General features: G+C 38.9%; 1 protein-coding gene across 2 annotated transcripts in view; it reads right to left on the reverse strand.

Moving 5' to 3' along the window:
* Positions 1–2,890: 2,890 nt before the first annotated feature.
* The window catches only part of sdk2a (sidekick cell adhesion molecule 2a), a 100,434-nt gene continuing 89,356 nt past the window's right edge, over positions 2,891–13,968 (reverse strand). The window contains exons 37-45 of one of the 2 annotated variants that reach the window (XM_055035960.1): positions 13,702–13,888; positions 11,455–11,592; positions 10,687–10,848; positions 10,449–10,574; positions 10,210–10,374; positions 9,640–9,780; positions 8,676–8,820; positions 5,281–5,410; positions 2,891–4,033 (exon numbers count right to left, since the gene is read on the reverse strand). In XM_055035960.1, coding sequence (XP_054891935.1) covers positions 3,617–4,033; positions 5,281–5,410; positions 8,676–8,820; positions 9,640–9,780; positions 10,210–10,374; positions 10,449–10,574; positions 10,687–10,848; positions 11,455–11,592; positions 13,702–13,888 — 1,611 coding nt within the window. In that variant the 3' untranslated portion in view covers positions 2,891–3,616. Of the gene's footprint in view, positions 4,034–5,280; positions 5,411–8,675; positions 8,821–9,639; positions 9,781–10,209; positions 10,375–10,448; positions 10,575–10,686; positions 10,870–11,454; positions 11,593–13,701; positions 13,889–13,968 lie in introns of both variants that reach the window. The other variant, XM_055035959.1, reaches the window with a different exon arrangement.

The raw sequence follows: 13,968 nt of genomic DNA on the forward strand, positions 1-13,968 counted from the left end.
GGAATCCAGTCCATGGCAATTATATCCTTACAAAAGAACGCCATTCTTCAAGTCTTGCATTTTAGCTTTAACAGCTTGACTGCTCCTTTTAGTCAAACATCAGAAGAAAAATGCTTTCAATACTATGAAGAGAACACTATCAATATTTTCTCAGTGTGAGTTTAATTCGTCTTCTGATGTTCCTACATATTTCTTAGACCTGGAATTTGAAGTTCAGGGAAATCATTAGTCTTATTTTTGTTAAATGGTAAATACATATTTCATTCTCAACGCCTGAGGCAATTTAAAGTGCGAACCAAATACTATTGCTTCTCACTTAATACTCAGAATAGTGTAGACTTGAATATTTCTCATAAGTTCATACTGCTGAATAAACTTTAGTCAAAATGGCAAATAGACCAAAGAGCCACTGGGGAAAGTCTCAGTAATTGGCTTCCTCCAGAGCAAGATACCTAGAGCTGATAACATATTTAATATGTTGTCAGCTCTACAACTCAGATTTGCAGAGTCCTTCAGCAAATCTGAAGGACTCAATAGAACCAAAACACAATGAAGATTTTCAATAATTCTGAATTTAAATGTGATGAAGAATCTGTAGCAGGTTGAAAATCCTCTATTGTTTCTGATTTAAAATAATTCTGCAATGATGTTTGAGCCAACATTTCTTCACACCAATGTAAAAAGACTCATCATCAGTCAATGTAAAATGCACAAAACTTCTTGCGCAGGTTTGAGCACAAGAAATTACCTGGTTTAAGAGTCCTTTTACTTTTCCACATAGGTTTGGGTGGCTTTTCCATTGATGAGTAGAATCAGCATTGGCCAAGAACAATTTGCATTTACTCAGGTAATCTTTGTCTAATTATACAACTTCGGGGTAACAAAAGCAAAATCAGAAGATAGCTGCTGGAGCCCAAATATTTGTTGTCACAGCACTGTACAACTGACAATAATAACATTTTCAAAACCATGTTTTTTTTAATTTCTACTGTTGCTCTTTACTTAATATGTCTCTAATTTAGAGTCACCAGTCTCACTGCTCAACAAATTCAAAACACCAAAAACAGTCAGAATAACATGAAATAGATCCCATAAGGAGATATGAAAATACAAAAAATATGTGACAGACGTGAAGCTTCTTCTGTCACTGGGTGGCTGAAAGGGAGTGAGCGATACATTTTTGTCTCTCTTAGAAGAAAAACCACAGTTCTGGAAATGTTAAGTAAAAAAAAAAAAACACTCTCCATCAGTTTAACTTGTACAACCGAAAAGTCAACAAATGAAATATTCCATTTTTAAAACCGAGCTTCAGCAGATAAGTTTTCTGAAATACACATTCAGAATGACTACTAAACCCCCCCATGCCCCCAAAAAACACAAGTTTTTCATTTTCTGGTTTAACCCAACCACTAGAACATAAATCCCTCTCCATGTTAACTAATCAATTATTTATGAATAACTGCCCTGTCTTCTGTGAATATAAAAATATAGCTTTCTTGCAATTTACTGTATGATAAAATGAAAAAAAAAAGATAAGGTTGAACATTTCTCTAGAATAGACTCATGCTAACCCCATCTGCATGATTTCTCCCCGTCATGTTGAAAATCAATGTTTTTTGGCCTGAAGTAAGGAGATTACCGAAACACCTGTCCCAATTTTCAGCATGCTTGCACCAGATCTGGCTCCTCTTCCAATTCTTCCTCTGCAACTCGTGCTCCTCGTGCATCTGAATCATTTCTCCGTTGTTGCTGAGAGAATCAGGTCATTCCTGCACTGTGGGATCAAGTGTCAGTAATCGCTTTATATTCCCCGACCATGGAAAAAGGGTCTGCTGACGGCTGACCCTGTAAAATGGCTGTCTGGAAAGTCTGATATGGTTTCTATTTTCTTTAAAACCATTGTTTACACAGCAGCTATGAAGCTCCACTAATCCTCTCATATGTCAACAGTGTAAATCCCCTGACTAATTTGCCAACAAATTTATTATTCTTTGTTAATACTCCATCACGTTCTATAATGTTCTGATGATTCATGAACAAAAACTAAAAAAAGAAAATGTTTTGAACAGCTATCCTACTGCTTCCTTCATTGCTGAGATTCATTAATATTTCTCCAGACTGCAAAGATGTTTTATTCATCTGGGTTCTATTCCAGCACAGAAATGTCCCGTGGAGCTGTTGTGAAGACCTGGCCTGTGCAAAAGTGATACAAAGAAATAACATTAAACCACATAAAAATTTTCCTAGTAACAAAATGAACAACTTAGAAAACTGCAGGCTTCTATTTCGAAGACATTATTAAATAAATCTCTTTGACATAAGCTTGGTTTCATCGTTGTGAAAACTATAAATGTTTACTCTGATTTGCTTTCAGAAAAAAGTGCAAGCATCTTTTTATCCTGTGTATGCAAACATGTGAGTTAAACCGTATAATTTGTGTATCATGTTAGAAAAAGTATTATGTTGGAAGAAAGCCTGCTCAGTGCTTCTGAAAACATGAGGGTAGGTTAGAGGTTCATCCAGCAGAACAACAATTTGAAACATTTAGTCAGAGCTAAAGTAGAACTGTTTCTATTAAGGCATCTTCATCTAGAATGGTTCAAGGAAAACAGATCTAAACCTAATTGAAAATCTTTGGCAGGACTGATCACTTGCTGTAAGCAAACTATCCTTTCAATATGATAAATTCTAAGCAATTTTCTTAAAAAAAGAATTTGACATTTTTATGGTTTTAACTTGAAGAAAGGGAGTTTTTCTTTATGACTTTGACTGCTGTAAAAGAAAATAATCTGTATGGTTTCAAAATATCCTTTTGTACGGTCCCTCAGTATTATATTACATGTTGATGGACTGAGCCCCAGTCCACAATCAGCGTCCTCAGACAACCACAAAAGGTGCCACAATATTTTAATGTGATTCATAGCATTTGTCACTAGTGATGTTCGGAACTTCTGAGCTTGAAGCTGATTGATATAAATATCTGGTAAACAATATGAGACAAGTACATACAGTAAACAATAAACTGGAGCTCAAGCAGTGACTAGACGAAGTGAGAAACCCAAAGGCAACCGAGGGCAACAATGAACACAAGTGCCTCTCGCTCCAGATCAGAGTCCATTCCTCACTGTGATTTTGTCCTTTTTCCTTCCAGGCTAGTTTGTCCATTTTCAATAAGCCATGTGGTCCATACTCTATATGGATCTATGGTGTTTTTTTTTTCTCTTCATAAAGCTCTCATGAAAAACAAATATACAATAGTTTTATAACAAGGATTCTTTTTCTTCAGAACTCTCTGTTCTGTTTTTCCTTGTTCACATTGTTGATCCATCAAATGTACCCTAATGGTTGCAGAAAACCTCTTGAATGATTGTCTTTTCAGAAAATACAGAATACATAGATTAACCAAACAAACGCGCTAAACACAGTCATACTCACACACTCTTCACAGAGGAGAAAAGCACTAATGTCTGCAATGCTTAATATTGAGCAAAAAGCTCTGTCATTCAGACAGAACAAAACATACAAAAAAGAAAATAAAAAAAGCAAAATATAAATAAACCAACAAAGAAAATCAAAGACTTGTCCTCAGGATGGTTACTAGGAGGAGAGTTGTGTGTCAAACAAAGGAGGAGAAGCCCGCGGTAGGTGCCTGAGCGGCACAGCCCAGGCTGCTGGGGGGCCGGTAGAGGGTGCTGTGCTGGCTGGGGGGGTCGGAGGACAGCAGCGAGGGGGTGGGAGTCCGGCTTCCCTTAGGCCTGAACAGATTGCCCTGGCCTGGGCCCTGGCACTGGGGCTGTGGGGATGGTGCGCTCTGGGGAAGGAGTGGAGGCAGAGGGGGCACGGGCGGTGGGTGCGGGCGGGACTCCTGTTCCACGAGGGGCTCGGGCTGGGAGTAGCCGTATGCAGGAGGGCGAGAGACGCCTTTCTGCTGCCGCCGCCAGGAGTTGTAGTAGGTGGGGTCGCTGATGTAGTGGTTGACGAAGGAGTGGGTCTTCTGTCGGCTCTGATCCATCTCGTACTCGCTGTCGCTTCCCTGCAAGAACGCAACAGTCAAACGTCAGAAGACAGTCTCACACACACAGACACACATGCGCGCACACAAAAGTCCTGACAGCTACATTTTCATCCACTCATAATCGAGGCTAATTCTATTTCTACTACTGAGCTGTTCACTGACAGAGACACAATGCTGAATCGCAGCACAGCAGGAAACCTCTACTCACAACCGTAAATCTATTAAGGCATGGATGGAACATCCAACAGGAGCAGACCATCATTTCTAATAGGAATTTGTCTAGTCAGCTCACCTATAGCTCCGTGGGGCACGGACGTTATAAGTGTACACAAAAGCATCCTGGAATTGGATAAAGATATTGTTTACAGGATTACTTTCTAGCTTTCTTGTAATATTAAGCTCATAAGTTATGAATGGTTGTGTGGGTGAATCCTTTATTGTACTTGCTCAGAAACAAAAACTGAAAAAAAAGCAAAAAAAGTAAATTACTCCTGAAGAGAACATTAGACTTTGCGTGCATGACAAACGCTTACTCGTGCGCTAGTCCGTTGAGATACTACAGCCTAGCAGATGTCGAAGGACCATTTGTTTGGACAAGTGGCTGGTAAACAGTCGGAGGCTATGCAGAGGAAAAAAAATAACACCAGGTCGTGTCTCCGGGGAGAACACTGTTTGTTCGGCTTGAACAATGTTTTGACTGCAGGTAGCAGATAAATGAACGGGAGTATACACGACTTGCTCAGAACAGCTCTTTTGCCTTTTCCACTTTTCAGTTACTCTTATCAGATTAAATCCTCATCTGTTTACCAATTCCGCACAATTCATAATGAGATGGGGCCACCTAAATTAATAAATGAATACCTGCTAGAGAAACATTAATTAGTTTTGAAGTCATTTTAGCACACAGGAGGCATGTGGAGTAGCTGAGTATCATTTTCTTCCTTGAAAAGTCAGTAATAAAAGATTCAGAGATGTCAGCAGTGACTTGCATAATGCTAATAGGGAATACTTAATTTCCAGATGATCCACTTGAGGCAGATTGTCAGGCAAAATTGCTTTAATTTATTCCTGGAAACACTGGCCCACGGTCATAAAACTGTCTGGTTTTTAACTATAGCAAAGTGAGGTAAAATAATCTTTTTTGAAAAGGTTACAACTTTCCCCTGGAGAAATTTGTCATTTTGAGAAACTGATAGAACTGAAGTTTTACTTTTTAATTCCCGTCCACTTCCTATTACAGACTGTAAGCCAGAGTTGCTACGAACCTGAGAGTCAGAAACCTCAGAGGGTTTTTCAGTCAAACTGCTGCTTTCCGCTGGGATCAGGTCATTATATTTAGTGCTGACATCCTCATCTGAGTAGTGCAGGCTTCCAGGACTGGGTCTTGGAGGAGACCTAAAGACATTGGGGAAGAAGAGTGCATGCAGATGAAACAGTGAGTGTGTGATTTTACAGCTAAAATAGACTCTGAAGCAAATGTGAGCAAACTATTTTAAAAAGAAAAGTTCTTTTCACACTCTTCACAGCACCACACAGAAAATCTGGTTTTCAGTTTTAAATGTTTTTAGAAAGGCACAATAATGAGAGACTCAAGAGTGTCACTAAGTACAAGAGGGAAAATGACCAACTGTTTCAGAGAACCAACAGAACAATGCATATTTTTGGAAGCCCAAAAATATGCTTCCATTCAAGACAGTCGACGTAATTGGTTATTCCTCCTTACTGTGTCTTTCAAATCGCTGGAGACGATCAGTTTTAAGTTAGCTGAGAACAGATTCAGCTAATTTGAACCTTCATAGACCCCCAAACAGAACCCTTCACAAAAGACTGTTCACTTGCTCGTGAATGTCATTTTGTAGTTACTCAACCTGAATGATTTGGAAAAATGAGTCAGAGATGCAGAGTTCTTGTAGAAAAGCTCAGTAGTAAAGAACCAAGTAAAGTAAGACAAGACCCCTTCATTTCTGTTGGATCCAGTCATTATGTTCATGAACTGAAGCAAGAGAAGCATCCAGATGAAATTGTTTTTTATTTATGAAGTAATGACTGCTACTGTGCATGAGGTCTAACATTTATCTGGACCATAAGAAAGTTAAAATGGGCCACTAGCTTCACTTAACTGAGCTACATCAGTGGGTTTAAAATGGAAATTATGCCAACCGAGCATTAAAGACAAACTTGTCATGAAAAAATTTACATTTTCTTTTCTTTCTTTTGCATGTTTTGCTCATGGCTTTTGGGTAAGATTTGCAAGAGTAAAACAAACTAAAATAAAATGAAGTAATGATTTAAAGAAAAGCTACATTAATCAAAGTAGAGAACCTGAAGCGGTAATAGAGGCACAAACAGAAAAATCATTACCAAAAAATGCATGTTGCTTTATAATGTATGTATTCAAGAATTAAAATATGCATGTTTAACAGCTTCCACAGAAGTGGTCTACACTCATTGTTGCATGGGATCAATCATCCAAGTGAATAGTTATTATGCTTAATTGTTTTATTGATTGATCAAAAACAGGCAATATAGAGGTATTTTTCTTTTACTTCTACTACTGTTATAGTTTGCCTGAACCACAACATTTTGCTAAGACTTTAGCAGAATGTGTGAAGGTTCTCAAAAAGGTAAATAATGACCTTACTTTGAGACAAGAGTTTCCTTGGCTTGCTTAACGTACCAGTAACACAAAACAAATGTTTAAATGGAAAATGTTGAAAGTGGGATTAGAAGAGACAAACAAACTGTGATGTCAAGTGAAATATTAATGCACAAAGCAGGCAACCTTGACTGTTTCTTAGATAAAACTTGAAATGTGTTCAGTTACACAAGCAGAAGCGACATTACTGCTCCCTCTTAAAAGCAAGGTTGGATGACCCAACATGACGACAACCTTGAAACTGCTAACACAACAAACACATACACAGCTCCTTCAGGTTGGAGAGAATTCATGTGACAGGGTAGACTCAGACAAGTTTCAGACATAAAAAAAAGATTCAGCCTCGTGAGAGGGAGCATCCTGAATCCCTTTGATCCCTTTTTCTGACCTCTATGATCAAGGAGAACATGGCATATTAACCTGCATTTGAATGCACTGGCCAATACATTCCACAATGATGTGCACACTGATGTGTGCAAGTACATCTGTTTCATCTGTTTTGTGCATTTGCAATGACAAGATGCAGACTGTTAGGCTGTAACAAAGGTCATCTGTCTGACCATGACCCATGGCTCTATTCAACGTCCTCGTGCTGCAGCATCTGCGAAACCCCTCTTATCAAATGTTTAAGTAAACATTACCAAACTGCCGGAGCACCAAAGTCCTGCTGACAGTGGTTTATGTTGGGATAACTCTCACAGCGCTGCAGCAAAGGCTAAAGGCCAAGGGAAAAATAGCAGCTCTGACCCAAAAGCACTCTTTGTCTCAAGCAGAGATGGGCAGACAAAGAGCATAGGCAGAAGCTGTTGAATGCTAATCGGCTGGCATTGTGCTGTTCTCCTATATAATTTGCTGCTACCCAAAACACTGAATATAAATGAGAGGAGAGGAAGGAGGCTCAATATCTGAAGACTGACAGCACACAAAGGTATAATATAAATTCTTATCAGTATTCCGAGTGAAACTGAGTAGGCATGAGGAAAAAGGGGGTAAATTGGCTTAAGTTTGAGAAGCGCACATTTAAAATAAAGGTATAAAAGTTGTCTATTGGATGATACAACAAGACGTGTTATGTTTCAGAGCCAACCTATAAAATTTACAAATCCATGACATAGTTTTAAAAACTGAATTTACTGAAACAAGAGACTTCCACATCTGTTTAAAACAGAATCACCATTTGCCATGTATGGATGATGACATGTTGCTTGGAATGGGCATCGGCTGTAAGCAGCAAACAGTTTTCTTGACTTAGAAAATACACTTCCAATAAGATAATGTTGAATAGGGTGCACATTCCTACTTAATGAAAACACCTTAGTTGAAAGTGATTTTATTAACAGGATGTAATTACACTCATTCACACAAAACATTTCCTGATGGAAACACTTTTTGCGTCAGGATGATTAGAAAAATGTGAATCCTGGCTTTAAAGGACATAGACACACATGCATAACACAATCCATGCTACTGTGATGACAGGTCACTATGCTAGAGTGGGCATCCAGAACACTCAGTTGACAGTGGCTAATGTGAAAAAAATGTGTTTTGTTAACCATGTTACTTATCTCTCCTTAGGAATCAGCACAAACTGACTGCTGTTATAAAATGAAGTCAATAACTGCTCTCCAAAAAAGGTGACAGGTCCTCCACATGTTTACCAATAGTCCAAATGAATGCTTTTAAACAACTTGCTGGGCTTCTAGTCTTTTAGGTCTCACAGCTGATGCACACTGGAGCTTTTTCTCACTACTTTCTTTTTTGGGTGACCATTGCATTAAGAACAAATGCCCCTGTTTTGCATTCTATACGTGGCATAATTCATTACTTTCAGAAAAGTTCTTGGTTGTCTTTTGGTTGTGTTCTTCCTATCAATCTTTTTAACCTATTTCTCCACTGTGGACATAAAAACAAACACTTGGTGAAAGCTACAAACTCCTACACAGTTGAGAAGTGCTCTTGTAAATGTGAGGATTTAGGATATTTCAACAGAGAAAAATAGCTTACCGGGTGTAGATGCCGTTTTTGCGGCAGAATGAGTTTTTCCCAGAAAGGCGTCTGTTGTTGAGCTCCAGGGCAGGGAAGCGTCCTTCATCCAGACGTACCATCTCTCCATGGGTCAGAGGAAGTGAGGTGCAATTTGAGTGGTTGCCTAGAATTTTTTTTATTAAGATGACACTTTGTTTGCTTTGGAATGAACTCTCCAAAGGAAATACATCGTTCATATATTTTTGAAACAAGCAATTTTATGAATCACTTCTATTCTTTAGTAACATATGAAAAAAAAGCTTTAAAAACATACTTGTCTCTATGATAACGTTATTAGATGATAATTAACTTTACTTAAACAGATCAAATTTGTAGCTGTCATCCACAGTAAGAGAAAAAATTTAATGACTGTGTAAATACGCACTGCTAACTACATGTTGTGGGAAGACTAGATTATTTAAAGAAATAAGCCTTATTATTATGGCATAATTACCTACGGACTGTACGTAATTACCAATGCAGATAACAAACTGGGTTTCTTGGAACAGTTGTGTCAATTAGGATAATTGACAATCTTGTAAATTTCCCTCTTGATGCGAAGGCATAGGAGCCACTGGTGCTGTAGTTTTACAATTACTCTCCATCTAATTAATGGCCCCAGCATTAAGCCCTGCCAAGCCATTTGTCGTGTTATTGATCCTCGCTGCAGTTCAAGTCGGACAATAATATTTGTCTACTTCGGCTCCCTTACCGATAACCTTTACTCTCATGTTTCTGCTGTTCGCCAGACAATGTAGGAAAATCAACATAATGGGTTTAATTGCATGTGCCTCTGCACTCTTGTTCCATAAAATAGACTTCAGCTGGTGAATCATTGAACTTCCATTTCTCTGTAGACTTGTCCAAGATGAAGACCAATTCCGCCCTGTGACTTAAGTTGCATAAGCACAATGAATGTGTGTTGGTCAGTTGCATTTCCTACCTGAGTCCGTTTTTTTGGTGTATTTTTTACTCTGGCCTCGGATAATGAGGATGAAAACAAGGAGGAGGATGAAGATGAGGCCGACCAGAGCAATAACAACCAGGAACCACCACTCCTCGTAGAAGGGAGACACTTTCTGGGCTGAAAAAACACAAACATTGAGCAGCGTAAACATTCAAGAATAGCCAATAACATGTACAGGTTTAGATAAATAAACAAACAAACAAAAAACAGTATCATTGAACAGTGATCTCTTCCAATAAATCAAATTAGCAACTGAAAATCATATTATGTTAACAAAAAACAAGATGATGTGGTTCAAACATAATTTTCTACTAGTTTTGATGATTATGCGCTACAACTAATAAACTCAGATTAAGAAATGTTCTAGGGACCACAAACATTTTTAATACAGAAATGTTGGCTTATATAAAGCATGTCACTGAATCCAGTGCAGTGTAGAGTGTGCAGCCAGGGTTCATCATAAGCACAATCACAGGCAGATTAAAACTTATTCTCCACTGGAACAAAAATCATTGACTGACAAGTGTACTTTTAAGCAGAATTTACCTGATATGGAAGGGGACGGCGCACTGGGGGAGCCATAGCCATAATCGTTGACAGCAATTACTCGAAAGTCATAGGTGACCCCTTCTCGAAGCATTTCCAGATTAAGTGTGTACGATGTCACTTCTTTGGGAATGTCTTTAATAAGAATATCCCACAATCCTTCATCTGTTTAGGCAAAAAGAAATGTTTACAGAAACCGGTGGCACATTGCACAGACTCAGTAAGGTGTGGTCACTCACCAGATGGTCTGGCCTCAATCACGTATCTCGTAATGGGCGCTCGGCCTTGATCTCCACTTGTCCAATGCAGAGTAAGGGCAGAGCCATATCGTGAAATAAATGGCTCTCCCGGAGGACCAGGGGCTCCTTAGAAGGTAAAAATAGCCGGACATCTGTCAAAGATGTTCTTCAAAGACTTTATTGCTTGACATGAGAGAGAGAGAAACCAGAAATACATAACAGCCTTATCGTACAATACCTTCGCCAGGCCCAGTAGTGATGTTGGCCTCCACTTCAGGGCCATACGTGAGCGTTTTTGCCCGAATGCGGAAGTTGTAAGTGACGCCATCTGCCAGGTCTTTGATTTTCATCCACAGAGGAGAGCTCCCCTTTACATCCACAGTCACTATCTTACTGACACCTGGAGTGCGAGGAGAGGAGTCTGTACAGGAAACACTAAGACTCTAGATACTGCTTTCAACAAATCACAGAAAATCAAGCTTTGAGCAGAGATCAGAAACAGTTACACACAAGACCAAAAAAACAACTAGAGACAGGAATATTTGCATGGAAAGCAGATAATTTTTTATTTTCAGTAGCTCTTTAGTTGTCAAGAGAGGAATAGAACAAGAGATATTTATGTGTTTATTGCTTTGCTTGCTTCACTTTGTGCTTGCAACCCAAGGGACTACATCAGCTTTAGTTCTGCTTTCCTAGTCTGCTCTCAATTATTTGACAATCTGGTCAAGGAAACAACACTTAGCCAGCTACCAACCATGTCTCTCGAAGTAAAAGAGGAAGCTGTAGAGAGGCTCACAAGAGCATTCCAGTGTAATTTATCAGCCTTTCCTTATACATTACTGCAGGGTCTATACCCATCTGCAACAAATTAGAACACAAGCTTAAGCAGCATGATTTAAAAACGAAAATGGTTAAGAGAGGAGAGGTTGTAAATCACTCCCGGAGAGTCATCTGAGGAATGTCAAAAGAAGAGGAACATTGTCAGACTAAAGGCAGATTTTCTCACCGTCGACTGGAGTGCAGGGCTCATAAACCAGACGGTAGCCTTCGATGATGCCATTGGCCTGCTTTGGCTCCCCCCAGGACACGTTTACCGAAGTTGTGGTCAGTTCACTGAAGTGGATGTAGCTGGGAGCAGTGGGCGCTTTTGACAGAAGGATAAAATGTAATTACAGTCATATCCCTCATTAGACTGCAGTGCCTTGCAAAAGGATTCCAGCCACTTCAACTTTTCCACATTTCGTCATGTTGCTCCCATACTCTCACTTAATTTACTTAAACTTAAATTTCAAGTCATGAACAAAAAACAAAATAGTGCACAGTGGGAGGCAAAGAAGAGATGGTTGTTATTTTTCTTTCCAAATTTGAAAAGTGTGGTGGTGATTTATATTCAGTCCCTTTCCTCCAAGGCCTTAAAATAAAACCCAGAAAGACCAATTCCACTAAAATGTAACTTAATCAGTAAATAGTCCACCTGTGTATAATTTAAGCTCTGCACAATTACAGCCGTTCTGGGAAGGGATGAAAGGTTTGTTAAGCGAAAAATAGAAAGGAAACATGCATCTGACATAATACAGTTTAAACCAAAGTTTGGTTATAAGGAAATAACCTAAGCTTAAAATATCTAACAGAGCAACATTCAATTTGTATCAGAAATGAAAGAAATAATGGAAACATCATGGTGTGGGGATGCTTTGCTGATTGGGAAATTAATGAAGCAAGATTCAGGGTAATACTTGGAAAAATGCATGTTTTCAAAACATGAGACCTTCGATCAGGACGACTTCAAACACCCAACTGGAGCTACTATAAAATTGTTTAGATCACACAGGTCAAACTATTATTTCTGGATCCCTGCTGTATTGCAGTTGTTAGATGAATACAATGGCTGATTTGGATCCTCAGCATGCAGTCAAGTTCTTCAGAGTCCTACTGAGATTTGTATTTGTAAAGCATTTTGAAAACCACCATATTCCATCAGATTTAGGTTTGTGGATGTAATGTGAGACACAACCTGAAAAAGAATACCTTTATAAATGTTGCAAAAGTATAGCACTATTCTCTGAACAAATGTAAGCCATTTCAAAGTACATATATATATTTTTAACATGTAATTGATGGCATTGCAAAAACAATTTTTTATTATTTTTTTTATGTAATTTATCATTTAGGACTTATTAATTTAAAAGGGGGCAGTAAACACATCTCTCCATTTGATTGAATAATTTTAAACAGCAACATAACGTTTTTTTATAACAAAAAGAAGTTGAATTGCACCAAAGGGCAGACTGAAAACTCTACAAGACGAAACAAAGAGACATAAGAACAGCAGAAAAAATTTAGTTGTTGTTTCTCTGAAGGTATTCTACAAGATTAAACATATTGATTTATCATTTGGATAAAGGAGTCTGTGACTGGAAAAAAGTCGACTGCAGCTTAGGAAATCAGCCTCCGACCTTGAAGAAGAGCTGTGAGAATTCTGCCTGCTGAGCCAACCCCGATTCAGCTGAGTGTCAGGATTTAGCAGCAATTCACCATAAGGAATGAAAGATCACAAAAGCTTGTATTGGCTGTGTTCCCAGTCCTCAGTAGTGAAAAGAGCCAACATTCCAGACAGTGTTTTAAAGTTCTCAGCACTTTTTAACCTTTATCAATGTCATAACTTTCAAAGGGCACAAAAGACCAGAGTCACTTTGACTGTAAACATTCTTTTTTTAATTTAATTTTATTTTTTGCTGTCATCCCACAGCTTCTAAGCAAATATGTAAAATTGTGGCCAGACACTAATCAACACCCATCATTCTTGATAGTCATTTTTGCTATGCTGTTTCTCACTGTGGAGTATCCTGAAATAATTGGCAAAAAGCATCTGATCTCTCATGCTATTCCTCAAGAGACAACAATAAACTGCTTTAAAAAAATAATAGCATAAAGCTTCCTGCTGAATTCAAGCAGTGGCTGAGTTTGCAGTGTTCCAGTAACTCAAAAATTCATATCAATTGACTTTAAAGTCATCTATTATTCTCTTTACAAGCTTCTTCTGGGAGTACATCATATAACCCACATGAGAATCCTACACAGTGTCTAGATCTGGAAAGGGGGTATCACTGAGTGCAAAAACATTTTCAAAGTTAGCACTGGGTTGGAAACTTATGGGGCTGCAAAGTGGAGCAGGGTTCTGAAAAAGAAAATATAGGTTTGGCACCAAAATAAATGCCGGTGGTCTATTGAATAATCTTATCCGGATTTGCACCTGCTTGCTGAGTGCGCCCTCTGGTGGGCAGGGAGCGGGGCCCATCCCCTGCAGCATTGAAGGCTGCCACGCTGATCATGTAGGTGGTGTAGCCTGTCAGATTTTTAAGCTTCACCCCGAGTTCTGGCAGGAACAGAGTTCGCAGGCGCTCCGTCTCGTTCTGGAGCTGAAACTCCCAGAAGTAGATCTGCGGACAGAGTCATCGCATGGTTTTCTTGCAGGACTTAAAACAAATACTGGAGGCATAATTGAAAGTGCACGCAATCC

Source organism: Poeciliopsis prolifica, unplaced genomic scaffold (assembly GCF_027474105.1).
Source record: "Poeciliopsis prolifica strain line A6 unplaced genomic scaffold, Auburn_PproV2 SCAFFOLD010, whole genome shotgun sequence".
NCBI lineage: Eukaryota > Metazoa > Chordata > Actinopteri > Cyprinodontiformes > Poeciliidae > Poeciliopsis > Poeciliopsis prolifica.